Genomic DNA, 25,795 nt, shown 5'->3' on the forward strand with positions numbered 1-25,795 from the left:
ACATTCATCCACTGGCCGCAGCCTTTATTTTCTGATCTTCGACACAGTCCCGTATCTCTTGGACATGTGCTGGACAGGGATTGGCTTGTGCATCAGAGACTGTGACTATGCGCCAACTTGCGGTCAGCCCACGACTCTTGGCCACCCATGTCATATATCATAGTTGCTTTATAATATTGCTGCACCATAGCCACTGTTTCGTTTGGCGATGCATGCGCCCACTTTCAGCAAGCTGCTATGCGGCCCAAGAGCTTAGCCGCCAACCCGAGCCAGACGAGCCTGCTTCTTTCGTTCGTAGCACTCGCGGATGCTTTGCTTGATTGCCGAAGCGTTGGAGCTGAGCCGTCGCGAGACGTTCTGGGCGAGCGCATCGTACTAATCCAAGGCAAACGTGTGAGCTCATCGCGGCACAATCAGTCTCCACAGCGGTCAAGTGGTCGCACAGCCTCGATGTCCTTACCTTTTGCTTGGACATGGAGTACTCGCCATCGCCGACGGTCATCGGGTCGAACGGGTTATCATCAAACTTGGCGACTGGAATGTAGACAATACTGACTGGCGATTGTGCTGCAGCTGTATCAGCCGAGGCAGGCACGAGCTGAGTGATTTCAAAATCGGGGCGACCCTGCCTCTGCTTGGTGGGTGGGGGAAGATATCCGTGCTGCTGTGCAAAGCTATGGAGGGAGCCAGGGAAGCTGGGAGGCGAAAACAAATGCCCAAAGGGACAAGGGCGATCAATAGTCAGAATACAGCGCATTAAGGAGGCAACCAGGCAACGGCAGTGATGCTGGCGGTAATGAATGTACCAGCAATAAACGTAAGCGCTCACCCGTTGCTGATGACGTAGGAGCTTGTGTCGAGCGCCAGGAATATGTCGACATTACGACCGGCCCGAGTCAGGACATCCAAGGGGAGGTTTCGGTCGGTGCCTGTGCTCGAATCGGAGCAAGTCAATCAAGCTGACAGGAACGGCTCCGCAGACGATACGATTTGGACGCTCGGCACGACAGCAACAGCGCATGGATGTCGTGAAGTACTTGCCTGCATCGAGTAGCTCAATCGTGGCATCAAATTGCACTCCTGGCTGCGGCTTGGGAGTGTTTGCCTGCGACTGGTATGCCATATTCCCTGGAGCAGCCCGTATCGACGGTCGTGTAAGCTCGACTGAGCGCTGGAAAATATGGCCATCCCTGGCGGCAACGACGATACCTACATATTTTCCCCGGAGGCAGCGTCGCATCATAGAGCACCTCTCCGGCCTTGGTGCTTTCGGCACGCTCGATGGACTGAGCTCGCAATCATATGGCGTCAGGGCTCCAAAACAAAGCAAGGCACATATCGTGAGAGTCAACCATGCACCCGGCGATGGTAAATACACACCGCACGGAGTTCGCTTCGATAGCTTTCTGGCAGAAAGCTTAGCTTTCCGAGAAGCTGCTTCAGAGTTTTGCCCCAGGTAGTGCTCAAGGCGCTCCCAACGATGCTGGAAGAAGGGATAACACATCAGTGCCCGAAGTATGTTCCAAAGGTGCTGCGAGATGCGTGGGGCTGAACCGGTACGCACCCAAGAATCAACGACAGATTCTGCTCCATGACGTTAGCAGATCCCAGGGCCGGAACAGAGCGTCCATCAATGAATCGGCGCCCAAAGGACCAAGTTGGGATCCAGGCTGGAACGTCCATAGCAATACATCGGGTTTGGCGAAAGAAAGACGTCGTGAGCATGGTGGACTGACCCAGCACTCTGCTTTCTACCAATGCACCCAAGGGAATCATCGGATATACTCTCATTCAGATCCTCTCGGACGCAACGCACAAAAGCGCCTCGGACGAGCGAAGCCCCGTGTACCTGAGAAATCCACAGCCCCGATCTCAAAAGGCGAGAACTCCATCCAGTTGTATCGCGCGGCTTGGCCGCTCTCTTCGACGATGGTAATGTAGGCCGCGCGGTCGGCTTTGGTCCAGTCGTCGGAGAACCCGGGCTCCCAAGGCCGATCGATGTGGATGGCATAGAACAACGGAAGCGGCATCTGTCCGCTCCGACAGAGCTCGGCATAGTAGCTGAACTTGAGCCGCCGACGGTCCCATTCCGGGGTCTTGACGGTGCCAAACAGGATGCAGTCCAGCAGGACCGAGTAAAAGTCGACGGCGTCCAGCTTCTGTCCCGAGAGCCTCTTGATCTCGAGCGCACCGTAGAAATCATAGACAAACGGCGGTATGGCCTCGCCGGACGCCCCAAAGCAGACCAGCGGTGTAAGCCAGCGCGTCAGCACCTTTTGGACTGCTTCGTTGATATTGCTCGGCGAACAGTCGGCCACGTAGAGGAAGCTGAGACCCCAGCATCCGCCGCTGACTCCTGCACGGATACAGAGCCACAGAGTGTAAGCGAGGCTCGGTCATAGCAGGGCACCAGAGGATGGGCAGTTCAGGTCTTGCCTGCCAGATACATCAGGGAGTCGTACAGTCCCTCTGCATTGAGGGTTTCGATGAAGGCTGGATGGCACAGGGTGAGAAGTCAAACGCGGAAGTCATCAGTACAGCCGGCAAACCGAGCGATGGACGGAAATATGCGCATGCCTGGTCGTATCCCCTGTTCCGTTCGAAGCACCAGGACAATGCATCGCACCTGCTGTGGCCACGACAGACCGGAATCCTCCACCGCTGACCGAGGCGGCAATGACCGGTATGTCTTCGAGCTCCACCTCGCTCACAGGAATATCCAGATAGCGGCAGAAGCTGTCCTTGATGGCCCTGAGTCGGCTCTGCTGAAAGACAAGCTCGTCCTCCCCGATGGCGTTGTCGGTCCTGTTATGATGGACAAGGGGGTCAAAGCTTCTTGAGTGCGGGCCCATTGGCATCGAAATGCAGCTGCAGGGAAGTCGACCCGTTGAGACCAACCTGACGACAGCTTCGGTCGTGGTGTGCGGGCTCTGGCTGGCGTCCTGGGACTCGCTTGCAATGGTTTCGTGCAGATCTGAGATGCTCGCTCGCCAGCGCTTCAAGTCCAGCGGGGTGCTCTTGGCCCACAGCGGTACCTTGGCGCCAATCGTCTTGAAGAGAGATATCATTCTCTAGCAGCAATCGGGCGATGGGCGATGGGCGATGGGCGATGGGCGATGGGCGACGAGGCTGTGGTCCAAAAGACCAGACAGGGGCTGGTCGAGGGAGCTGCCGGATGGCCCTGGCGACGACGCCCTGGCCCAAGCCGGCGTTGTGCGAGGCTGGAGGTGGGTGAATTCGGGCTCCACCTGGTCCCGACCACGCCGTCTCTCCCGATCCGGCTCTGCAACAGCGCCGGTTGTCCGACTCGCAACCGGCCTGCCTTCCATCGGGGCTGCGGCCATGGCAAAGCCTGGCATAGCCAGGCCTGGCTCTGGCCGATTCATCAATCGATCGATCGACTGGCTGGCTGCCGGCAAAACACCACCGCGCCACGAAATCTCGATGACACAGCCACCCGGCTCGAACCGTGTGGTACAACCCGGGCCAATGAAACCCGGGCTGATACCCGAATCTGCCTCTCGATCGGCTTCGCTGCAAACAAAAAATATGAACGCCGGGACGTGGACAGGTGAGCGCACTGTGGCCGAGCATCAAGATGAGGTGCTTGCACCGGCAGCCCGCCCGAGCGCCCATCTCAGCAGGTTCATCCAGCAGACAAGCCGGCTGATGCAGAGCATCCTTGCAAACGACCGGGCTGGGCCGCATTGCGCTGGGCTCATGGCCAGACGAGAGCCAACAGCAAGAGCCTCAACTGACCCAGAGTCACTTGCATCGTGCCCGACACTGCAGACGGACACACAGTCTTCTGGGGCGACTTCCAATGCCAAGGATGCTTCGAAATACCGCTGAAGGGGGTGCGGTTCCGATGCCTCGAGTGTCCCGACTTCAATCTCTGTGCCGAATGCATGCCCATGTCAAGCCAATACCACAGCAGGCACCCAAACCACAAATTCTTCCAGTGGGAAACCCCGCACATCTGGAGCAACGTGCACTGCGATTGCTGCATGCGGCCTATCGTCAACGAGCGTTGGAGGGACCAGTACGAACCCAGAATCAACCTCTGTGCCGGCTGCTTTATCGAACGAGATGTCCACGGCTACAACGGCTACTTTGAGCTCGTTGGCTACAACCAAGCCTGGGGCAACGTCGGCTGCGATCGCTGTGGAATCGAGCCCATCACCGGCGGCCGGTGGAGGTGCCAGCGATGCGACTCGTTCAATCTCTGCCACGACTGCTACAAATTCCACCTCGATACCGACAAGGCATTCCACGGCGACGACCACCCCTTCGATCTCTGCTCACCCCATGTCGCTGGCGCTCCGAGGGAGGTATCGACATCCAATTTTCACTCGACCGAGCCACCGGCTGGCACCAAAGTCGTAGCCCCTCCGCGAGCTATTAACGGTCTCAGCACCGACGAAATCGAGTCCGGTAGGTGCTTAACAATAGCCCTGCCCTCATTGCTCTGGAAGGCCATTGGCGAGAGGCCTTTTTTTCGTGCTGGTTGCTCAAGTTTCATCGTTCCAAACATGGCTGTGGCGCGGTGGGCATGCCCTTGTTATTGGCGTGGCTGGCTGACATGACCATATTTGTGCTTTGTGTTGGTGGCGGTCCCAAGCGCTGGCGTGCTCGGTGTGCCTGGAGCTGCCAGTCCAGGCACAGACCATCAGCTGTGGTAAGTGTCATGGAGAGCAGGAGACGGAACGAGGGTTGGGGATACGGTATACGACCAGGTCATGGGGGAGCGGACCGCAGGCAACAGCAACAGCAACAGCAACAGCAACAGCAACAGCAACAGCAACAGCAACAGCAACAGCAACAGCAACAGCAACAGCAACAGCAACAGCAACAGCAACAGCAACAGCAACAGCAACAGCAAAAGCAACAGCAACAGCAACAGCAGAAACACCTCCGCTCACATTTCATTCACCTTCCCTCACCAGGCCACATGTTTTGCTACATCTGCCTCTACAATCTATGGAAGAGCACACCTTCCAAGCGATGCCCCTGCTGCCGCGACCAGCAGCACAACAACCGCCCTCCCAACCGAGCCATCGCCGTTGACCAACTCATCGAGTTGCTCATGGCAAAGTGCCCTGACGCGGCAGCCAAGGACGAGTACAAAAACAGGAAGACAGAGGCCGAGCAGCATTTTCGACAGCAGGGTTGGCGGCAGCTCTTCACGACATGAACGGGGAGGCAGCCGCGATCTCATCAGATTTGTGTATGGAGCAGAGAAAGACAACCCAGAGAGCCGTCGTTACCGCATGGTTTCTACCAAATGATTCCCTGTTGGTTCATCGCCACCACCCGACCACCTTCACCACCACCACTACCACTACCACGATCACTACCACCGTCACCACCGTCACTACCGTATTCATCGCTCGTGAATATATGAGACCGATCTCCACGGGCGATAAACACCTTGCACCAATGTGCGCCACCGTTTGGCGTGCTGGATGAGGGCACATGCATCCGGCTGCAACACACAGCGACTGGAGGCTCCATCAGGACGGCACATTTTGTTTTGCCCCTGGTGTGGAGGGCCCTAGGTCGCATCCTGCGCGCCCGCGGTCTCTCGTAACGCAGTCGTCCGGGCGGACATTGACACCTCCCCTCAAATTTGGGCCTCTTCGTGGTCTTGGTTCCATGCAGATCACTGATATTGAATCAACTCTGCCATCGAACGAACCAACCACAGGCCGCGACTCTCGGTGGTCACCTGGAAAACGGGCGATTGCGCAAAAGATGCCGCAGCAAAGGGCGGCAAGCTCACAGATATCGGTTTTTGATGGTGCGAAGCGGATCAGCAATGCCGTGGTCAAGCCACGGCCTACCGAGCGACATGTCACGCGATATGACAGGGGTGACTCAGTGCTGCTTGATGAGCGACTGATGATGGTGGTGGATAGGCTCAAAGGGCACAGCGGTGGTGGCCATGTTGGTGCGGTTGAAGGGAGGGAGTACCATGCTGCAGAAATGCGCATTTGTTACATTCAAGGTTCGGTGGTGTCTGACCCAAAGCTATTTAGCACGATCGTAGCCAAGCAACCACCAACCTCGAAAGGGTCTTGGTCACACTCGCCAGATCCAGTGAAAGGAAGTTGGTGATAAAGTGGCCGATTTCAATATTCTCGTGGTTGCCGCGGAGGGCATCCGAGTTGGCACCGTGGGCGTACTAGTGGCAGAGGAGAAGCATCGTGGTTAGTCCTCATCACCGAGCAGCGACCCGGAAGCACCTTGACGTGCTTGCGACAGTATGTCGGCGCGCGACGCTGCATATCTGCTGAGCACGGGCTTGAAGCTCACCAAGTTGACATCAACGGCCGAGTGCTGCGATGCGGCAGTGATCAAAGACCAGGCACACACCGCGCGAAACAGCGAATACAAGAAAGGCAGTCAGTCCGATGCATCACGGCGATATCAATGGCGCAATCATGTCGTGCCCTCTGGGATTCCAGCCTGGCAGAAGAGCTCGCCGCACATGGCAAGGCAAGCTCTGCTATATGTCAGCACGGCGCCATATCGGGAGATCTGCTCGGGATCTGCTGCACGGAACTGATGTGTGTCGTCGCAGTTCAACGTACGCCGTGAGTGGCCCAGCCCAACTGAGCGCGGTCGCTGATGATGGGGCTGAGGATGTTTTCGATTTGCGAGGGCAGGAGCCCGGGCTGGGCGAGCTTCTGGACCTCCTGCTCCGTGTAATCATGGACACCCAGCCATTGCTCAAGCACGACCGTCTTGACAAACTCGGTGCGGTTTTGGCCGTTGTAGGCAGCCAGGTCGGCGCTGATCTTCTCGCTGGAGCGGGTGACGTTGACAAGAGCCTCGGGCTTCCACAGATACTCGGGGTAGCTGGCACTGTCGACCTGCTTCGCGACGGAGAAGCCACCGGTCTCGTGGTCCGAAACCTGACGGGGCACAGTGTTGGCCAGAAAAACAAGGGCTCAGAGTCAGCAAGCAAGGTCCCGGCAGTCCTTCATCCACCATGGTTATTGCTCCGGTATCTGGTGCGCGACGCAGTGTCGAGCAAGAGTCAGCAAGAGCGCCCCCAGAGGCCAAGCAACGGAGCCAGCGGCAGCATACCGATATCATCACGGTGCCGGGGTGAGCGTTGACGTAGCCAATGACCTCCTGGACCATTTCGTTGTAAGCCAAAATTTCGTGGACATGGGTGGCAGCGTCGTTGCTGTGTAGAACACAGGGTATGTTAGCTCCTCATACAGTCGACAGAACCGGCCGCTTCTCGCCGTCGGTGTGCTCCCGTCAAATACCCTGCAGCCTAGTTGCCGAGTGGCCAGTTTGCTCACCTGTGAGCAGCCATGTCGATCCTGCTTCCCTCGATCAACAGGAAGAATCCCTTGTCCGAGTTCTCAGTGGATGAGGTCAGGATGCTGAGGGCTTTGAGAACGGACTCTTTGATCGAGGGTTCCTTGGCGGGATCGCGATCAATTTCGTAGGACATGTGGTCGCGGGTGAACAGCAGCATCAGGGGCAACCTGGGCACGGCCAGGACCCGCAGCGGGGGGGGGCGAGAAAGAGCCGCATTCGATATGCGAGGGGTCGTACACTGATCAGCACTGCATCCGCAGAGCGCGAATGCAACTCGGTTGAGGAGTGACTTACTTGGCATTTGAGGCGTTGAGGTTGTCAAAGTCCTGGCGGGTCGTTCCAACGTGCCAGCCAAAGTCCTTTGCTCGTTCAAAAACGTCGATGCTGTCCTGGCGGCAGCTGTTGGCGTCGGTGTTGGGCAAGAAATGGCACTGCCCTCCGCCAAACATCAGGTCGGTCATGCGACCGAGGGTGTAGTTGCCAATCTCCTGCAGGGCGATTTCGTTCTGTAGAGAGCGGGGGGGGGGTGAGCCGAAATTATCGCCAAGTCGGAGAGTGTTCATTGATGGCTCTGGAGAATGATGCATTCAGTTCAAGCTTCCGGAATCGGAAAGAACAATTACCTCCTGATCGCGGTGGATGGCGTGAGAGGCAAACGAGGCCGGGGTGGCTGAGCAGTGGATGAGAGGGAGAAACAGGGAGGCCGCCAGTCAGTCGAGCGAATGCGGGGCGGCACATCCCCAAGATATTCAGACCAGGCCGTTTCGTACCGTGGGTGATGCGGGAGGTCACGACCAAGCCGGTGGTGTATCCGGCGAGCTTTGCAGCCTCGAGAACAGTTCCGCAGGGCTTTCCGGAAGGATCCTGTGGATGTTGCCAGGGGCCCGCCGAGTTAGCAGGCGTCCGCTCGGCGCGCACATAGCTGGCGATGGGGGGTTTGCTCAGGAACGTCTGGTTCTTCATGGGCCACGGACGACACATACCACACCGATGGCTCCGTTGTAGCTCTTCAGGCCGCAAGAAAAGGCCGTGGCACCGGCGGCCGAGTCGGTCACCAAGCTGCTGGAGCTGCGGGTGCGCGAGCTGCCGACTGAACGAAGCATTGGACAACAGGCTGGGTCAGCGGCGTGCAATTGAGATTGCGGACGAGGCCGTCGAGCTCCGATCCCATAGAACAGGCGAGGGCGGAGCCGAGGCGCTGGGCTGCTAGTCATTTCGGGCTTGCTTACCGAGAATGGTATCGAGGGGAAGCTGGGAGTCGTATGGCAGGTCGTTGATGTAGGTGTGGTAGTTGCGGGCAAAGGTTTCGGAAGCTGGTCCGAAGCCTGGGGCAGTAACGCAGATCTTGGTTGGTGAATGCCTGCCGAACAGCCCGGGAGCACTGCAGCACCGAGCCGTATGCATGGTACCAAGGTGGACCAAGGTCTGTAGTGGGCCGATATCGGCTGCCAGAAAGGACAATACCCACCATCGGACACCATCATGATGACATTGCGCCGGAGAGGCTTCTCTGCAGAAGTGGGAGAAATGGAATCGGCTTAGCCATGGACAAGATATCGGCCTGAGCGGGTCCGGAGCAGCGGAGGAGTAAGAATGGCAAAGAGCCGCAGGCGATGCCTAGCGATGCCCAGCGATGCCCAGCGATGCCCAGCGATGCCCAGCGATGCCCAGCGATGCCCAGCGATGCCCAGCGATGCCCAGCGATGCCCAGCAAGCCAACCCGGGCCTCGCGAGCACGGAGGAAGAAGCCACAGCCGATTGTCGGACAGCTGCAGCAGAGAGCAGGCTTCGACGGGCAGCGCACCTGTCATGGGATAGAGCACACGAGCAATCGAGAAAGCAAAGATGATGAGCACCAGGACGCCCGCAAAGTAGGCACACAGCGTGCGCTGGTCCCGCTTTCGGTAGGTCAGGACGCTGGAGCAGCAGACGACCGATTCTTCGTCTTCGAGGTCATCGGCCGACTCGGTGGAGGTTCTGGCCGGGTTGAACAGCCGCTGGCTCTCGGGGTCGGGCATGCTTGGAGAGGACGCTTGCGGGCTCGGGCAGCGGGGGACTTGGACGGACTGCTGGGGCGGGTTGTTGGGCAGATGGCTGCTGAAGACCGAGCCAGCTGAGCTTGCGGCTGAGGCTGGATTTTGGGCGCCTCGTCAAAGGCATTTGCGGAACGGGCACGAGAGGGGACGGCGCGGGGGGGGGCTTGGGAAAGCAGGACGGGCCTGGGCCCGATGTGATCGGCTGGGCGACCGAGACAGGGTTCCTTGGGAAGAACGACAGAGCGCCGCTCGGGAAAGCCCTCGGTGCCGATGGATCAAAGGGCAGTGCTTCTGATCGGGATGTACCCTGGGTAGAACCGAGGGATGGCCATCGACGGGGGAGGTTGCCCCATCCGAATGAGACAATCGCACGGCCAAGAGATACACCAAGAGATAGCCAAGAGATGCTGTGGATCGACGAAGCAGTCCGCGACGATATCCGACATGGCAGTATTGGGCATGGATTTCGTATTCATAGAAATTTCAGTGTGGCTCGCCCACATTCATCGGCCATCATTCCAAGGCGGCACTAGAGCTCTATCCGCCATGGACGGTGGCAGCGACAGTGGCGAGCGAGATCTGTATGTGCGCTGCTTCATGACCAACATACACCAAGCCAGCGTGCAGTGCAGATCTGCATCTGGCGATATTAGAGCCCCAGACCGATGAATGGTGTGCTCGCCGCAGAACTAACCCCGAGGCGGCGATCAGCGAGTGTGCCCCGGCCCCTCAGCTAGTCCCAATTCCTCTATTTCGCTTCGAATCTCGTGTCTACAACTCTTTCTTGCTGGCGACGATCGACAGTATCCAGAAGACTGCATCTAGAGGCCCGAGACGCTCCTGGCGGAGTCTTCCCCCTTGGACACCGGGGAGGCCTCCTCTCCGGAGCGGTGAATGTACTTTAGTCGAGTGCCGGTGATTTTCTGCTGCAGCTTGTAATAGGGCTGGATGCCGAGCTCCTGGAGGATGTCGTACATGATGAAGAGAACATCTGCCGAGCGGGTCTCGGGCAGCTCCGTGGCAATCTTGCACATCTTGGCCTTGACAAGGGCGTACTGGGCGTCGTCCAGGATCGGAGGCTGGCCACCGAGATAGTACACGGCTTCGAACCAGTCGGGCCCGTAGTTGGAGGCAAAGAGCGATTTGTGGTAGATGAGCAGGTCGCGGTCCAGGACGGAGATGTTTCGCAGATGCAGCTGGCTCGCGATGTGGCCGAGTTTCTTGAGCTTCTCGGACGACGAGGTCGGGTCGTACTTTCGCTTCAGGAAGACGGCGAGTTTGTGGGTGTAGTTGGAGAGCCGCCGTCTCTTGCCGGGGGTCATGTCTTGCCCGCCGGTGGGCTGCCCTGCGCTGGTGCTGGTGCTGGAACTGGTGCTGGTGGTGGAGCAGGCCAAGGACTGCGTGGGGTTTCTTCTTGCTGCCGCTGGCGGCATTGCATGTGCTGTTAATGCTACCGATGCTGTTGATGCTGTTGATGCTGTGCTGTTGATGCTGTTGATGCTGTTGATGCCAACCGCCGTGGCCATGCTGCCGATGGCTGTGGCCGTGGAGCCGCTATCGCTGTCCGCACGCACAGATCCCACCGAGACGATGGAAGGCTGTTGAATTGTGCCGATACTGGGTGTGCCGCAGCTGTTGTTGGAGGAGGCATGGTCAAAGGACGATGCCGGAGTTACCTGCACCTCCAGTGTAGCGCCGACGGCAGCAGCACCCCCCAGGCCTGCAGCCATAGCCGGGCTGCCGCAAACGTCTGATGCCATCCAAGACTTTTGGGCATTGTAGACAAAGGCGGGAGTCAGCGGCTGTTGTAGTTGTTGTGGCTGCTGCTGTTGCGGTTGCTGCTGCTGCTGCTGCTGTTGGTGGTGGTGATGGTGATGGTGATGATGGAGGTGGGCAAGCTGCGGGGAGGGGTGGTGGGATAAGGGCTGCGTCTGCGAAGACTGAGTCGACTGCTGGTGGTGGTGCATGTGCTTGGCTGGGAATTGAGTGGCACCCTTGGCGAGAGGCGAGGCCAGAGCCGGTCCCAGACTTGTGGGCGAGGAGACAGATCGATCGAGGTACGGATAGGATGCAGCAGAAGGCGGTTGAGGCTCGGGCGCAAACATGGGATCATCTGCGAGATTCCCCCAGATTCCCGAAGGCGGATAGATCAAGACGTTGAGCTCGACGGGCGACATGACCCGGACCGAGCCGCTGGAGTCCAGAGCCTCTGGATACGTTGGAGAGTAGAGCATCAGATGCTCGCCGTCGCCGGGGTAGAACGCACCGGTGGTGGCATTGTTGTAGTAGAGAGGCACGGGCTGTGGGCGCGGGTTGACAGAGCCGCTGAAGTTCAGGAAAGCCGACTCGAGGTGCCTGACCTGGTCCTCGGTTTCTGCATCAGAGAAAGGGCCAGGCCGCCCGGGTGAAATGAGAGTGTCGAGGTGAGCACGCGCGAAGGTAGCCAGAGTATCGGAGATGCAGCGATTGGGCGTGGGAAAGCATCAGACAACAGATGCGCCATGCCGTGGATGAAGGCAAAAGATGGATGGAACAGCGAACGGGGCGAAGGATGTACGTTGAGCGATTGTGCAAGACACAACAGCGACGAGGGTTGTGAAGTAGCGAGTTTATGGAGGAGCCGTGCTCCAAGCAACGGTCTCGACATGGCAACGATGATGACGATGATGATGATAATTATGATGGAGGGGAAACCATGGCACATCCGAGGCACACCCAAGGCACATCCGAGGCACACCCAAGGCACAACCATGGCACAACCAAGCGGACTATCAGCAGTCAAGACATACCCATGTCCTGGCTGTGCAGCTGGTAGTCGTCATGATAGTAAGTCGGCTTCTTGGGCACAAACTTTTCTGTCGAAAAGTCGTCGATATGGTCGTCCGAATAAGAGCGGAACATCTCGCAGAACTAGGATCGTGGGGAAGGGAGGATATCTGAGAGAAGGGAACGGCGACAGTCACATGTGGTTGGATCGGGTTGGCAGTAAGTGTCGGGTCAGTGACGTTGGGATGGTGGTATCGAGGGAGAATCAGAGATGGAGGCAAAGATCGCCAAGGTCGAGAGCAAGTGCAGAGCATCGAGACGGTGCAGTGGCAGGACAAGTTAGAGAGAGCGAAGAGAAGACAGCAGAAGCAAGCGGACGCATGCACCAGCCAAAACGACAGCTGGATGGCTGTTCCGGACAACGGCCGACAATCCACAAGACCCGCTCGTTTCTGGGGAGACGAACGCCGAGTCCTGCCGGCGGAGTGTCCATCCAGGCCCGCCAGGACGGCCAAGGAGGGGGGGGGGCACTGTTGGCGGTAACTCGTCTTGTGGATGTGCGAACCATTCCCACGAGCAGCTCGGGATCATACACCAACAATGTGGTTTCCAGTCTTGGCTTTGCGGGCTCAGAGTACCACTCACGCCGAGCCCAGAAGGTACAGGAGAGACTTACATCAGGAGGCAGCGCCTTCTCGCAGAATATCAACGGCAAGTAACTCGGGAGGGGGGAGCCTAACAGTAGCACTCGGGCAGAAAGAACAGAGAGAGAGAGAGAGCTCGCGGAGCAGGCGCGGCCAAAGAGGGAAGAGTGCTCGCCGGCAGCGGCTGCAGGGCATCCGCACCTTTTTGTTTCGAGGAGGCAGCTGAACAAATGACGTTAGATGAAGGAAGGATAGGTGGGTGAAATCAGAGCGATACCTCATCCCTGATTAGGACAGCAGACGTACGCACCCCGGCCAATCACACGGTGGCAGAGGTCGCAGCGATCGCCAGGGCGAGCAGAGGCAGCGGCATCCGAGCGATTGGCGGAGGAGGCTCGACCTACAACAACAAGTGTGCATTGGCTGGCGGTGCTTGAGCCCACGGACGACGACAGACCACGGAGTAGCACGAGCCAAGGGAGATGCGACAGCCAGAAACAGTCGCAGAACGGGCTGGGCAGATCCATGCGAGGGAGCATGGAGGCGTATCCGTTGGGCGAGACGAAGAACGAGGCGGGCGCAGCACCACGGGGTGCGACTGGGAATTGTGTTGTGTGGATAATAGTGTAGTGTGGATAATATTGTTGTGTGGATGGGGCACGGAGAGCAAGGCGACGATGGATCCCTCATGCACCATTCACCATTCACCATTCACCATTCACCATTCACCATTCACCATTCACCATTCACCATTCACCATGCACCATGCACCATCCACCATGCACCATGCACCATCCACCATGCACCATCCACGCGCACATGAACCGGCGGCAGATTCAGTACCATGTCTTTTCTAGATATTATTGAGGTCCCGCGAGGATTACACAAAATTGATGAGGTAACAAAAAAAGACAAACAAGACCGTGTGGATGGAGGAGGGCGTGCAAGAGCAACACGGACAGAGGCGCAAGTTAAATATTCGGATTCGGTTTAACTTGGAAAAGATCTTGGAAAAACAGCTCGTAGTCGGCCGCGGAGATGAGCCCGTCCTCCTCGAGCAGAGAAGGCGAGGGCGCCGACTCGGGGGTCGGCGAGGTCGAGGGCGACGAGGACGAGGACGAGGACGACGAAGACGACACAGCGTCGATATGAGGATTGGTTTTTTGGTGGTACTTTAGGCCAGCTAGAGTAGAGTACGACTTGCAACACAGTTGGCAGGTGTACGGGGTGGGCTTTTTGTTGAGCGACCGAACACCGGGGCGCTTGTGGAAGTGCTTCATATGCCAGCGCAGACCCGCTCCCGTCTTGTAGACCTTTTCGCAGTCTGGAAGGGTGCACCTCCAGACGCGCTTCGGGGCTTCTTTGGAGAGAACCGGCTCTTCCAAAAAGGGAGACTTGGAGGGAATGGCGGTGGCGTAGGGGGCAGCAAAGCCCTGAGGAGCAGGCGAGTACTGCATGGGGACAGGGGGGACAGCGGGGTAGGGGTAGCTGTACTGCTCGACGGGGAAGACAGGCTGCGCGGGCGGATACGAGGCACTGGACAAAGCGATGGGGACGGGCTTGAGGGCGGCAGGATGGGGGACACCCGAGGCATAGATCTCGCCGGCGGGGGGGCTGGGAGGTGGCGTGTAGCGCGAGGGCATGTGGGGATGCACACCGGCAGCCATGAGGGACAGAGCCATTCCAGCTGGCATCTGGGCCTCCATGGGAGCCGAGGGGTGAATCGAGCCGGGATACACGGGCGAGACGTTGGCGGGGTACGGGGCGACTTGGTGGATGGGAGAGATGGGTTGGGCCTGGAGGCCGGGGTGGGCATAGCCGCCGATTGAGGGGTTGTAGGGGTGGGTGCTGATGGCAGCAGGGCGGTGGTGCTGATAGTGGGGGTGGTGCTGAGGCTGATAGTAGCTGTAACCATCACAAAGCGAGGGGGCGTCCGAGAACTCGATCAGAGGACGGTCAACGACTGAAGAGGACTTGAGCTCAGCTAAGAAGCTCTCCAGTTCGTTGAGGTTCAGAGGAGGTTGGCTGTGGACAGATGGGGGAGGATGCCAGGAGGTGAGTGGATGGGCGACGAGAACAGCAAGCGACAGGGAATGGATGCCGAGCGGCGGGGAACGAAGCCACCGTGCCGACTCTCTGTTGTGGAAGGAAATGCAGCCAACCACTGGCGAGCAATCGCACCCAACAACACAGACTCTCGACGAGACTCACCTCGGAGGCATAGCGGAGACAGGCGACAGGGAGCTCATCATTTCGAATGATAGTAGCACGAGCGAGAGAGTTTATATGCCTATGAGATGCAGGTGGGTCGATGAGGAGAAGGTACCGACTAGCGGGGGGGGGAGAGTTGGGGGCTGTAGAACGACACCAGGTCAGAGAATCTAGAGAACAGCTCGCGGTGGGAGGGGAAGGCGTCCAGCGTCCTTGGGGAGAGAGGTGGTCGGCGTGAGGCAGATAGACAGGTCTCGGGGAGGATTTGGGCAAGAGTTGTGCAAACGGGCAAAGACGGGCGAGGGGCGAAAGGCATATATAGCAGCCGCAGGCCAAAGACGGCAGACGACCGGGACAGCGACTGGGACAGCGGGGGATGAGCGTATGGCGGGGGGGGCGACAAGGCAGCGGAGCCAGCAGCCAAAATGGCAACAGCACAACAAGGGACAGTCGCGCGAACAGCCAAATTTGTCGCGGCAACAAGGACGCTGCTCAGGCACCCTGGGGCATGGGCGGTTTGGCCGGCGGCGGGTGGTGCGTGCGGATGTATGGGCGCCATGGGGACACAGTCTGTGTGGCTGGCGGCTACTGTGTGTGTGTGTGCGGTGGAGTGCGCAGCGCGGTGCCGCCGCGGGTGCGTGATTGGCCGGAGACGGCTCAGGGTGACTGGACAGTGGGCTGCGGCAAGCTGCAGCTTGCTGCGTGGAGCGAGCAGCTGGAACGCCACAGTGTCTGTGCCAGGATTCCGCTGTCTGTGTGCCAGGCGCAAGGCCCCAGCACAGCCGACCACACAAGCCAGGTGCTGCGCGGCCAGCGCGGCAAGGGAGGAGGGCCGAAGGAGCCGTGTTCTGTACAGACCGAGCTCGAGCAACAGATGGCGGCCTGCCAGGGGTGGCGAGGGAGGACAGCGTCTGCCAGGCAGGCGGGTGGAGAGGGCAGTCTCGGTCCTGGCCTGGCCTGGCCTGGCCTGGCCTTGGTCCTGGCCACGGCCTCGGACGTCCAGGGCCGAGCAGGGCGGGGCAGGGCAGGGCAGGGCGGGCTGCCCACGGACACACCGAGGCCGTGCTGGACAATGTGCGGTCAGATGGGGCCGTCCAAGTCACCAGGCGGCGATGCAGGCGGCTGCCTCTTGTCGAGATCCGGCCCAGAGAGCATGCTTCCGAAGAAACACAGAAGGACAGGCAACGGCAAGGACGCAGCACCGATCCCGGCAGACCGGAACAGGCAGGATCCGGGTGCAGGCACAGTGCTGTGTGCGATTGTTCTGGTTCGCGCTGCTCGTGCTGTTCTGCGTTGTTCTGCACTGCCTTGTCTCGGACACAAGCGCAACAACGGCCGCGAGCAGATTTTAATGTGTCTGGGTGGTCGCGGTGCGCACCCTTGCACTTCCCCATGGTGCACCGCCAGCGCGTCCCGATACGCGGTGGGCGCGCACAAGGCCCTCGTCGCACACGCCGCCTGAGCACCACATGCCGCTCCTTGTGCGATGCCGTCCGCTCTGAGTCACCCTGCTGCCAGGCCCACCCGCCGCCCTTGCTCGGCTCGGGCCAATCGCGGCGTGCCCTCGGGCTACTGCGCACACCCGCCGACGCCACAAGGGACTGAGCAGCCGCGCTTGTGTGGCTCGGGCGAACATGGCCGGGCTGGGATGGATGCCAGGGGACTGGGGCGCTGTCCCTGGCAACCTGCCGTGGGCATGCGTCGCGCGGCTGTGCGTGCGTCGGACATGGAACGAGGGCCCCCTCCCGCAGCAGCGCCAGGGCTGGTGATGCTGTCCTTGCCAGGAGCACGTTTGCCGACCAGCGTGCATCCGGGAAGGATGTGTGGGTGCGTCCGGGGTGGGTATCGCTGGGGGACCGATGGATGAATGGGTCTGCCGAGCGATGCATTCTGACAGGACATGAGCCCGGTGGGGCTCAGCGCAGGCAAGCCCACAAAGCAACAATCCTCCAGCCGCCCGCCGGGAACGGCTGCACGCAACTGGCTCCCGTACCCGCGGCGAGACGCGCAGGGCGGCTCAAGCCGCACTTGCACTTGCACTTGCACTTGCGCTTACACTTGCACTTACACTTGCACTTGCACTGGCTGCGACGTCCACGCCTCCCGGTGTGCATCCCGGCTGGTCCTCGTGACAGGCGCCGCCCCCGAAGCCCCCCGACGCCATCGAGACACTGGCGCTGGATGTGGCGAGATGGCATGTGCTGCCGACACGGGGCTATGCCGCGCAGATCCGGCGCACACTCGCTGCCGAACCCGTGCTGACACAGCGACCGCACAGCCAGTGCATTTGCTTGGGCAGCGCCAGATGGACCAGCATGCGGCGCCAAGCCGACCAACAAACGAACGACCCGAGATCCGTCCGCCTGCCCCGCCGTTGGATCAGCGGACACGCTCGGATCAGCGGTGCTGCTGGCCGGGTGGTGGTGGCCCATTGCAGCACCCAGCACCCCAGCCCCTTGCTTGTCAGCGAGTCTGTCTGGACTGTCGCTGTGCACATCTCCCCCTCGTCACTCTCCCCCCACTGCCTGGCCACAAGCACCCCCAGCGACGGCCAGGGCCGGGGGCCGCGCTGCCGCGTGGGGAGGAGAAACGGTGACGCGGTCACAATAGGGTGGGGACCAAGCCAACGCTCGCTGCGAGACGCGCTGGTTGGTGGTGGTGCCGCGCGGGTGGCGCGAGTGCAAGGGTGACTGCCGAGGCGGGGGGGCAACAGGGACATGGCGGATGGTGCCGAGACAAGGCGGCCACGCGAGGAGGGCTGTCATGCAATTGCAATCAACGCAGTCAGTGCAATGAACGCAGACAACAAAGCCAATGCAATGAAAGCAGACAACAAAGCCAATGCAATCAGCGCATTCAATGTAGCTGCTGCTGGAACAGCAACGCTCACGCGCCCTGCGTCGCACAGACTGCGCGGCCACTCCGCCTTGCCGCACTCCCCCATGTACACTGGCGCGCGCAGCCACTGTCACGAGACACACCGCTATTTCTGTCGAGTGGGGACAGTGCCCGGCCAGTGCCCGGCCAGTGGCTGGCCAGTGGCTTGCTGCCGTCGCTGACAAATGAGCTTGTTGCGGGCGCACAGAGAGTGCAGCGAGCGCAGCGCGGCTGCGCAGGGGCACGCGGCCGGCGCGTGGCCAGACACGGCCCAGACAAGGCCTGCGCTCGTGAGCCGCGCTGCGCAAGTAACAGGGGCCTTGTCGCCGCGGTTATCTCGGACACCCGGCGGCTGTGGCTGTGACGCGGTGCCTTTGTCCAGGACAGAAGCACTTTCACCCGCTCAGGCGCACCACTCGTCCCGCCGAGCACAGGCCGCGGCAAGGCACTTGGCTCGCACACGTTGGTGTGACGGCCGGTGCTGAGCAGCGCAGACGCAACGGCTAATCCACAATCACTGGCCGGACGCAGCATGTCCTGTAACGGGAGCAGTGGCCGGGCGGCGCACTGGCCCTGCAGCTGTGCGACCCGCAAGGCCCGCTGTGTCGCCTCGTTGTTGTCGCAAGTGCCTCGCAGTGCTCGCAGTGCTCTCAGTGCTCCAGAGCGCTTCGTGGGTGCGCCGTGGTGCGCCGTGGTGCTGCTCAGCATCTCGCTTCAGCCGCGCGATATTCCCGCAGCCACTGTGTCCAACTGCAACCTCGCTGTGGCTGTTCCTCCTCCCCCCACACAGTCGCTGTGGCATGGGCAGTACCCGCGGCTCGCCACGAATCGCGCTATTGCAACAATCTCATCGCCCAACCGCCACCCCGCCCCGCCCAGCCTTGCCCTGTCCAGGCACATCTCCTGCCAACCTTGGTCAACCAGCATAAAGACAAGTGGCCGTCCCGCTTGATCCTCGGGCCGTTTTTTCCCTTGGAGCTCGTTGTCTCTCTCCTCATCTCTGCCGACTACCCCTCTCCACCCACAACCTGTGCTCGACACAGCCATTCGCCTGTCTCGATCCCCCCCCCGATCTCGCATACTTTCCCTGGTGGAACTGTTGCTAGCTCGCCTTCCTCCTCCAAGCCCTTTCGACTCCCCTGTTTTGGCATCTCCTTCCCCGATCCCTTTGATTCTCGAATCTCGAGTTGTCCTCTAGGAAACCCCCATTCGAGCCTCTCCAGTCCTCCTCCTCGAGTCTCTCCGTCCTTGCACATTCGCTCCCCTTGCCTCGAGCCCGCTCCATGGTTGTTCCGGATCACGAACACAGCATGGTCATGATGGACAATCAATTTTATCAACCTCCCGATGCCTCGTGGATTTCCCACAAACACATGTCTTCGAGTCTGCCGTCCTCGCCGATGCAGCACCACCCCTATCAGCACATCCAATCCCAGAGCCAGCACCAGCAGCTGCCGTCGCCGTCACAAACCCAGCCCCAACAGCACCTGCCGATGCAGCAATCCCACCCATCACTGCTGTCCCAGTCGCAGCATCTGCATGCCTCCCAGCAGCCCCACAACCTGCATATGCAGCAGCCCTCGCAACAGCCCCTCTTGAACTCGGCGCACACCCGCTGGGCCGAGGAGGTGGTCTATAGCGACGAGTATCTGCCCATCGACGACAGCCATCCCAACTCGCAGTTCCAGCAGCAGCCCTCCTTCTGGACCTCGGGCGGATACCCCACCGGCGGCTATGTCGCCTGCAACGACAACGGATACATCGTCACCACCTCCGGCACCATCTCGACCCTGTCGCCGGCCGACTCCTTTGGCCACTTCGAGGGCCTGTCGTCCCAGCACGTCGTTCACCTCCAACATTCGGCCCTACTCGTATGTCGTCCCGTCCGAGCTCTCGCCATCGACTCCCCAGTCCTCATATGGCTATTACGAACCCGCCGCGACCCAGCACGTCTATCCACCCGACTTTGCCTCGTCGCACTTCCCTCCTCGCCATCAGTCGCTGGGCACCTCTGGATCGGCCTACGGCTCGTACGTCCCCACCACTCAGTCGGCCCCGGTCGCTGCCCCTGACGGCACCACCTACGTTGCCCCCGCGCGGCATGAGTCTCTCGAGCGCATGAGGCATTCGGACAATGCCGATCCCGCCTCCGGCCACCTGTCCCAAGCCGGCCTTGTCGGCACCGTCCACGGCCCGGTCTCCGTCTTTCCCGAATCCTGCCCCTACCCCGGCTATGGCAAGGCTGCCGCCCCTGACCATCATCTCTCGAGCCAGCCAACCCCGGCTGCCTACGGCTCGGCGCCCCACCTCCCGACCAAGCACATCTTCGGAGCCCATCTGGACCACCACGGCGCTGCCTCGGCCCCGTCGCCCTTCCAGCCTCGTCGACGCACCACCCTCTCCAAGGGCTCAAGTTCGCTCCCCCCGAGCACCCTGTCGACCCCAACGCTCTCGGTCGCCGCAAGCCCGGCCACCACGGCTCTCACTGCCTCGTCTTTCCCGACCCCCCAGTCGCAGATCATGTACAGTCCGCCCTCGCATGTCCTGACCCCGGGCACCGCCTATGGCCAGCCGCCAAACTTCACCTCGCCCGTGTTGCTCGGTCTCCAGAGCATCTCCAACCAGACCCCGTCCGTCAGCAGCGCGTCGCCCGCCCAGATCTCCCAGTCGCCCCTGCCCTTTGCCCACGATCCCATCACCCCGTCGGCCATGCCCCAATTCTTCAACGGCAGCGACAACCCGCAGCCGCCCTACTTTGTCACCGGCTTCTCGTCCTCGGCCTATCCCACCTCGGCCATCGCCCCTCTTGAATGCAGCTTCCGCTTTGACCAATCCGAGGCCATCGAGGACCTCACCGCCTCTGCCGAGCCCGTGCCGACAGAGCCTGTCGAGCTGCCCCCGTCGGACGCGTGCGAGGTCGACAACGACGATGGCGAGTACGAGCTCACCAGCCCTGGCGAAGAAACAGAGTGTCGCTCGCGCCCCTCCCAGTCTCCCGAGGACCCCGAAGTCGTCACGATCGAGCGGCCGCCCCCCGACGGACCCCAGATTTGGCGGTGCACGCCCTTCCCGGGCTGTGACAAGCAGTTCAACACTCGGGCCGGCCTGCGGTACCATCTGCATACCACCCACAAAGTCACCTGCCGGATCGTGACAAGAAGAAACGTCGGGCAGTACGGATGTCAACTCTCTGGATGCAGTAAAACCTTCAAAACGCGAGCTGGTCTTCGCTATCACCTTACGCACCACCACAACGACGACGCCTCGTCTCCACGCCTGCGGCCTCTGGCATCGCCGCCAGTCTCGAGTCCCCCTTCGGAGCACCTGACCGATTCATAGATCCGATTTTGCCGTCTCGAGTCCCAAAAGTTGCGCGTGGTCTCCCCGGTTCGGAGCCACTGGAACCCGACAGAAGAAAGATGTCCTCTCCTCTCCTCTCCTCTCCTCTCCTCTCCTCGACAACATAGAACGCAGCAGCGACGAGCCGCCGCCCTCTTCCTCCGCGGGCCATCCACTGGAAGCAGCAGACTTTTTTTTTACAGGGCTCTTAGGATCCTTTGGAGATGACCGACACCGCCCTCCATCCCGCTAATCTTTTTTACTGTATGCGATGCTTTCTGGATCCTGTTGACGAAGACCATGACCTCTTTGATATTTGCACGCAATGTGCCCTCGACCTCCCGCCTCTCTCCTTCGCCTCATTTACCCGCCAAGTTTTCCTCAATTGACCTCAACCTCAGTCTCAATCTCGACCGTGTATCTTCTATGAGCCCCTGTGCTGGACCTGAATATCTCCCCTTCCGCTCGCCGTCCGCTGCCACCCCACTCCACTGGATGTGCAGGACACGAGCCGCTTCTTTTTTTTTCTGTCTTTGGATATCACCCCCCCCTTCTCGCGATCGGGATATATTTTCCTTCCCCTTCTCTCTCCCTGTCGTTCGTTCCCACCGTGTTTGTGCCGCCCCGCAGCATTTCGTCAAGCCCCCCCTGTCCCGCTCTACCTGCTCTCCTCGTTTTCCTCTCTCGCTCTCGTCTCTCCTGTTGTTCTGTCTTGCTCCCCAATGCTCGACACCAGTTTTGTTTGTATATCAGCGAGAGGAGGGATGTATGGCACAATCCTCATACAGTATGATTTGAACCCCCCCCCTCCATCCAACGAAGCCTGTGCTGGCGAGAGGAGAACGACATGGAGCAGAATGGAGGAGGCAGTCCAGTCCAGAACCTAGCACTCGCCATTTCGTCCGCCTCCCATGGGTCTGTGTCTGCATTGCCATGTCTTTGGGGCAGGTCACGTTGCGCACGTGATGCGCCAATCTTGCTCCTTCCGGCCCGCCGGCTTCCCTCTTTCCTCTCGCCCCTTTGCGCTTTCTTCTTCCTGCCTCCCGTTCGGGCTGATCATCCTCGAGGCATTACTTGCACTTTGCGCCTGCTCCAGCGCCCGTCCGTGCGTGCAGCGATCCTAGGTGCTGCACCGTCGCTGTCGCAGCTCGATCCTCTTTCTCCGTCGACCCTGGTCCAGGAACCTCGGCCGCAGCATCCTCCGGCTTTCTGGGCGGGGAGGCTTGCTCTGCTGGCACCTTTTGGTGTCTGATTTGTTCCGAGTCCTTTGTCTTGATCGCGCCCAGCCTGGGAATCAACGCCGCCCCCACGTCTCCATCCGGTACCCATCCCGCGGCTCGATCCTGGCCCGAGTCAATCCTCCAAGCTCCTCTGCAGCCATCAGCAGCCCCCAGAGCAGCCGCTGCCCATCAGTTCGCAGCCACTCTTTGTTCAGCCGAATTGCACCGAATCCCACCGAATTGCACTCACAAGCTCTGGCATCGCAAATGCAGGACCGCCAACGCGCCAGCCCTGAGGCCCTGTCGATCCAACAACTCTGCAGAGAGCTGCTCGATCTCAAGAAGGAATTCTGCCATCGCATCGACTCGATCGTGCTGCGATACGGCGGCGTGCATGCGTCCGGTTCCGTCTCAGTCCCACAAGACCTATTGCCGGAAACCACCACGGCTCGTTCGCACCACAAATCCGCTGAACACCGCTCCCACAACCACCACCATGGCCACCACCATCATCAACAGCAACAGCAGCAGCAACAGCAGCCACATCCATTGTTGCCGTATTCTCAAATCAGCCACTCGGTCCAGGCAGCGCCACTGGAAGACCAGGACCTTTCCGCATCGATTGAATGTGAAGATGACGACGATAATGTGGATGCCGATGATGCCAACTGCCCCGATGACGGCAACGAAGCCGACGACGACAGTGGCCTCAGCAGCACCGTCCAGGAGCTGATCCGCCAGCACCGAGAGCTCGAAAAGGCCGCCCAGTCGGAGCAGCAGCTCGTCTTTGTCGAGCCCGCAGTGTCGTCCATGCTCCGCAACTGTCTTCCGCAGTACCTCGGCCAGATCCCTGTATACAAGCTCCCCCGATCGGTGCTGACCCGCATCGTCGCAATGCTGTTCTCGCCCGTCGACGTCCAGAACCTCCTCAAGGCCCTGCGGCTGCATCCGCTGCTCCTGACAGACCTTGGGTGGTCGGCGCCACCGGACGCCGCGGGCTCTTCGTCGCTGTCGGCACCACTCTCGTCCATACCGGATATCCCGGGCCCCCAGCTTCGGGACGACGAGCCTATCGGTCATATCATCATCAAGGCCCTCAAGTTCACGCCACCCAGCAACATCGCCGCCTCGCTCTTGCTCAGCTCTCATGCCGCAGCCGCCTCTCTCTCGGTCGAGCTCGATGCTCTCAAGCGCAAGGCCTCCCACCCGCCAGCACCCGACCTCGACCTTTCCCACGCATCTGCCCTCTTCCCCATCCCATCCGCTGTCCCTGGCATGCAGCTGTCTGCCCTGGCTGCTGCCTATCCCGTCGGCCAGATCCTGCATCACCTGCAGCATTCTCGGGCCTTACTCTCCGCGGCCCGTCCCACCAGCCAAAGTAAGCGCCCCAAGATCGACTCCCCGAATGCATCCAAAGACTCTGTTGGATCGAGCAAATCGCCCAGGCCCACGGGCTCGCAACAGCAACAGCAGCAGCAATGGGTGTGCCACTACCGCGGATGCGGCAAGAAACACTCGGGCGTGCCCGGATCACACAACCACGCAAAGGACGGCCCCTCACTGCACGGCTCTCCGGCATCGACTCCCGATCGTCGCTATCGCACCGTCGGTCGGTCTCATGTGCATCCAGGGCTCCAGCTGCATCCAAGCCTGCACAAGACAGCGGGCATCTCGAGGTCCACCCTGCAGCCCGAGGGCATGGCCGCGCCTGTATCTGTGTCTGTATCTGTGCCTGTGCCTGTACCCGCATCGGTGCCGAGGGACTTTATGATTGGACTGGACCAGGATGGTGCTGGTGCTAGTGCTGGTGCTAGTGCTGGTGCTGGTGCTAGTGCTGGTGCCAGTGCCGGTGGTGTCGCAGCCTCGACAGATGATGGATCGGCATCCCACACCGGCTCCGATAGCTTGGATATGGCCGCCCATCTCGATGACGACGCCGAGCTCGAGGCAGCAGTCCGGGCTGGGTTTGACGGGCACATGGAGACCGATATCGATGTCGACCTTTGTCCTGACGCTGGCTCTGAGCATAATCCTGAGGCTGACCAGGATCCGGACAATGACCAAGACCAAGACCAAGAACAGGACCAGGAACAGGACCACGGTCAGGATCATCACCAAGACCAAGACCACGACCACAGCCACGGCCACGGCGGCCAGTTTCGGTGTCATATCGTGGGCTGCGACAAGAGCTACAACACCACGGCGGGCCTGCGATATCACCTCAAGGCCACCCACAGCGCCATCACCGACCGCGCCCAGAAGCTGAAGAATCGTGAGATGAAGTACTGCTGCCACATCTGCGACAAGTGGTTCGGCACCGCTGCTGGCTTGCGATACCACAACAAGGTCGCTCAGCACCTCCACCACCATCATTCTCACCCCGATCGCAAATAAGTCCCCTCCGTCCAATCGCCCGCCCCACTCGCTTCCCTCTTCCGTTGGATAAGTGAAGCCGCACGAATCGCCACCGAGGACCGGCTCCTTTCTTGACTTAATGGACGGCAGCTGCGAGACACTCGGAATCTGCTCGGCACCTCATCGGGAACACGCAGTAGCCCGCTGCCGTTTCGTGGCCTCCTCGCCCCCTCGCCTCCTCGCCTCAGTCAAATGCCAAATGCCAAATGCCAAATGCCAAATGCCAAGCGTCGAGCGAAAGTGCATCCAAGCCGCTCCCCACGCACACTCCTCTGATACCCATGCAAGGCCGCTGGACGATGCCAATTGAGCTATTGTTCCATCTCTTGGCAAGTGAGCGGTCGCTACCTGGCTGGTGGATGGCCAGCGATGGGCCGGTGAGACAACTGAACTGGAGACGGGGAGTGGAGGTACTATCAGAAGGTACTATCAGAAGGTACTATCAGAAGGTACTATCAGAAGGTACTATCAGAAGGCACTATCAGAATGGCCGAATCCTTCTCTCACTCCTGGCACTGTGCGAGACCGTATCAAATGCCCCTCACTATCACTGTTGGCTGCTCCAATATACTGTCTCGACACATGTCGCCCACACCTGTTGAGGCCGCACCTGGGTACTACGACGAGTGACGGGCAAACGGCGAATGGATCGATGGATGGATGCGTTAGCTTGGATCCAGATCCAGGTGGACCTTTGCCAGAGCGAATGGCACTGCTGATTGTATGAGTGATTTTTATATTTTGTTATTGCTATGGCTGTTATAGCGATTGTCGTAGTTGTAGTAGTTGTTACTGTTCAAAGTACGGTGCCGAATAAGCGGCGCAACTGAGAGTATGTAATAGATGCCAAAATTATAGCATGATCAGGAAAGTTGGTGGCGTGGGAACCAAAGGAGAGCTGGTGCGTACACGACCAAAGGCGGCAGCCTGGAGACGCCCTGCCAAAGAG

The 25,795-nt window shown here is 60.0% G+C and overlaps 7 protein-coding genes across 7 annotated transcripts; 4 read left to right on the forward strand and 3 right to left on the reverse strand.

Annotated features, from left to right (window-relative positions):
- Position 1: 1 nt before the first annotated feature.
- On the reverse strand, positions 2 to 3,403 carry BJ171DRAFT_502877 (acyl transferase/acyl hydrolase/lysophospholipase). Its single transcript, XM_053110804.1, has 11 exons — positions 2,899 to 3,403; positions 2,627 to 2,805; positions 2,437 to 2,493; positions 1,850 to 2,356; positions 1,565 to 1,670; positions 1,381 to 1,483; positions 1,214 to 1,286; positions 1,042 to 1,128; positions 830 to 929; positions 461 to 695; positions 2 to 375 (listed from the first exon to the last, which is right to left on the reverse strand). Exons 1-11 carry the CDS (start codon positions 3,066 to 3,068, stop codon positions 253 to 255), a joined length of 1,740 nt encoding a protein of 579 aa, XP_052967137.1. The 5' UTR covers positions 3,069 to 3,403; the 3' UTR covers positions 2 to 252.
- Positions 3,404 to 3,489: 86 nt separating this feature from the next.
- On the forward strand, positions 3,490 to 5,381 carry BJ171DRAFT_598644 (uncharacterized protein; the record flags this gene model as incomplete). The annotated part of the gene is made up of 4 exons (XM_053114854.1): positions 3,490 to 3,571; positions 3,793 to 4,434; positions 4,622 to 4,678; positions 4,947 to 5,381. The coding sequence occupies 4 exons, from the start codon at positions 3,490 to 3,492 to the stop codon at positions 5,192 to 5,194; spliced, it is 1,029 nt and encodes a 342-aa protein (XP_052967138.1). The 3' UTR covers positions 5,195 to 5,381.
- Positions 5,382 to 5,647: 266 nt separating this feature from the next.
- On the reverse strand, positions 5,648 to 9,480 carry BJ171DRAFT_502880 (alkaline-phosphatase-like protein). The gene is made up of 13 exons (XM_053110805.1): positions 9,143 to 9,480; positions 8,807 to 8,848; positions 8,568 to 8,663; positions 8,322 to 8,428; positions 8,109 to 8,202; positions 7,962 to 8,008; positions 7,633 to 7,844; positions 7,317 to 7,505; positions 7,093 to 7,195; positions 6,594 to 6,917; positions 6,316 to 6,339; positions 6,066 to 6,184; positions 5,648 to 5,977 (listed from the first exon to the last, which is right to left on the reverse strand). The coding sequence occupies exons 1-13, from the start codon at positions 9,354 to 9,356 to the stop codon at positions 5,878 to 5,880; spliced, it is 1,671 nt and encodes a 556-aa protein (XP_052967139.1). The 5' UTR covers positions 9,357 to 9,480; the 3' UTR covers positions 5,648 to 5,877.
- Positions 9,481 to 13,624: 4,144 nt separating this feature from the next.
- BJ171DRAFT_598647 (uncharacterized protein) lies at positions 13,625 to 15,264 on the reverse strand. Its single transcript, XM_053114855.1, has 2 exons — positions 14,996 to 15,264; positions 13,625 to 14,809 (listed from the first exon to the last, which is right to left on the reverse strand). The coding sequence occupies exons 1-2, from the start codon at positions 15,034 to 15,036 to the stop codon at positions 13,756 to 13,758; spliced, it is 1,095 nt and encodes a 364-aa protein (XP_052967140.1). The 5' UTR covers positions 15,037 to 15,264; the 3' UTR covers positions 13,625 to 13,755.
- A 156-nt stretch (positions 15,265 to 15,420) lies between these two features.
- BJ171DRAFT_474482 (uncharacterized protein) lies at positions 15,421 to 16,457 on the forward strand (the record flags this gene model as incomplete). The annotated part of the gene is made up of 2 exons (XM_053108742.1): positions 15,421 to 15,529; positions 15,607 to 16,457. The coding sequence occupies 2 exons, from the start codon at positions 15,421 to 15,423 to the stop codon at positions 16,455 to 16,457; spliced, it is 960 nt and encodes a 319-aa protein (XP_052967141.1).
- Positions 16,458 to 19,128: 2,671 nt separating this feature from the next.
- BJ171DRAFT_616990 (uncharacterized protein) lies at positions 19,129 to 21,211 on the forward strand (the record flags this gene model as incomplete). Its single annotated transcript, XM_053115364.1, has 2 exons — positions 19,129 to 19,743; positions 19,820 to 21,211. Exons 1-2 carry the CDS (start codon positions 19,156 to 19,158, stop codon positions 21,209 to 21,211), a joined length of 1,980 nt encoding a protein of 659 aa, XP_052967142.1. The 5' UTR covers positions 19,129 to 19,155.
- A 1,487-nt stretch (positions 21,212 to 22,698) lies between these two features.
- On the forward strand, positions 22,699 to 24,825 carry BJ171DRAFT_474484 (uncharacterized protein; the record flags this gene model as incomplete). Its single annotated transcript, XM_053108743.1, has 1 exon — positions 22,699 to 24,825. One exon carries the CDS (start codon positions 22,699 to 22,701, stop codon positions 24,823 to 24,825), a length of 2,127 nt encoding a protein of 708 aa, XP_052967143.1.
- Positions 24,826 to 25,795: the final 970 nt, after the last annotated feature.

The sequence above is a fragment of the Polychytrium aggregatum genome (assembly GCF_025602895.1).
Source record: "Polychytrium aggregatum strain JEL109 chromosome Unknown BJ171scaffold_16, whole genome shotgun sequence".
NCBI lineage: Eukaryota > Fungi > Chytridiomycota > Chytridiomycetes > Polychytriales > Polychytrium > Polychytrium aggregatum.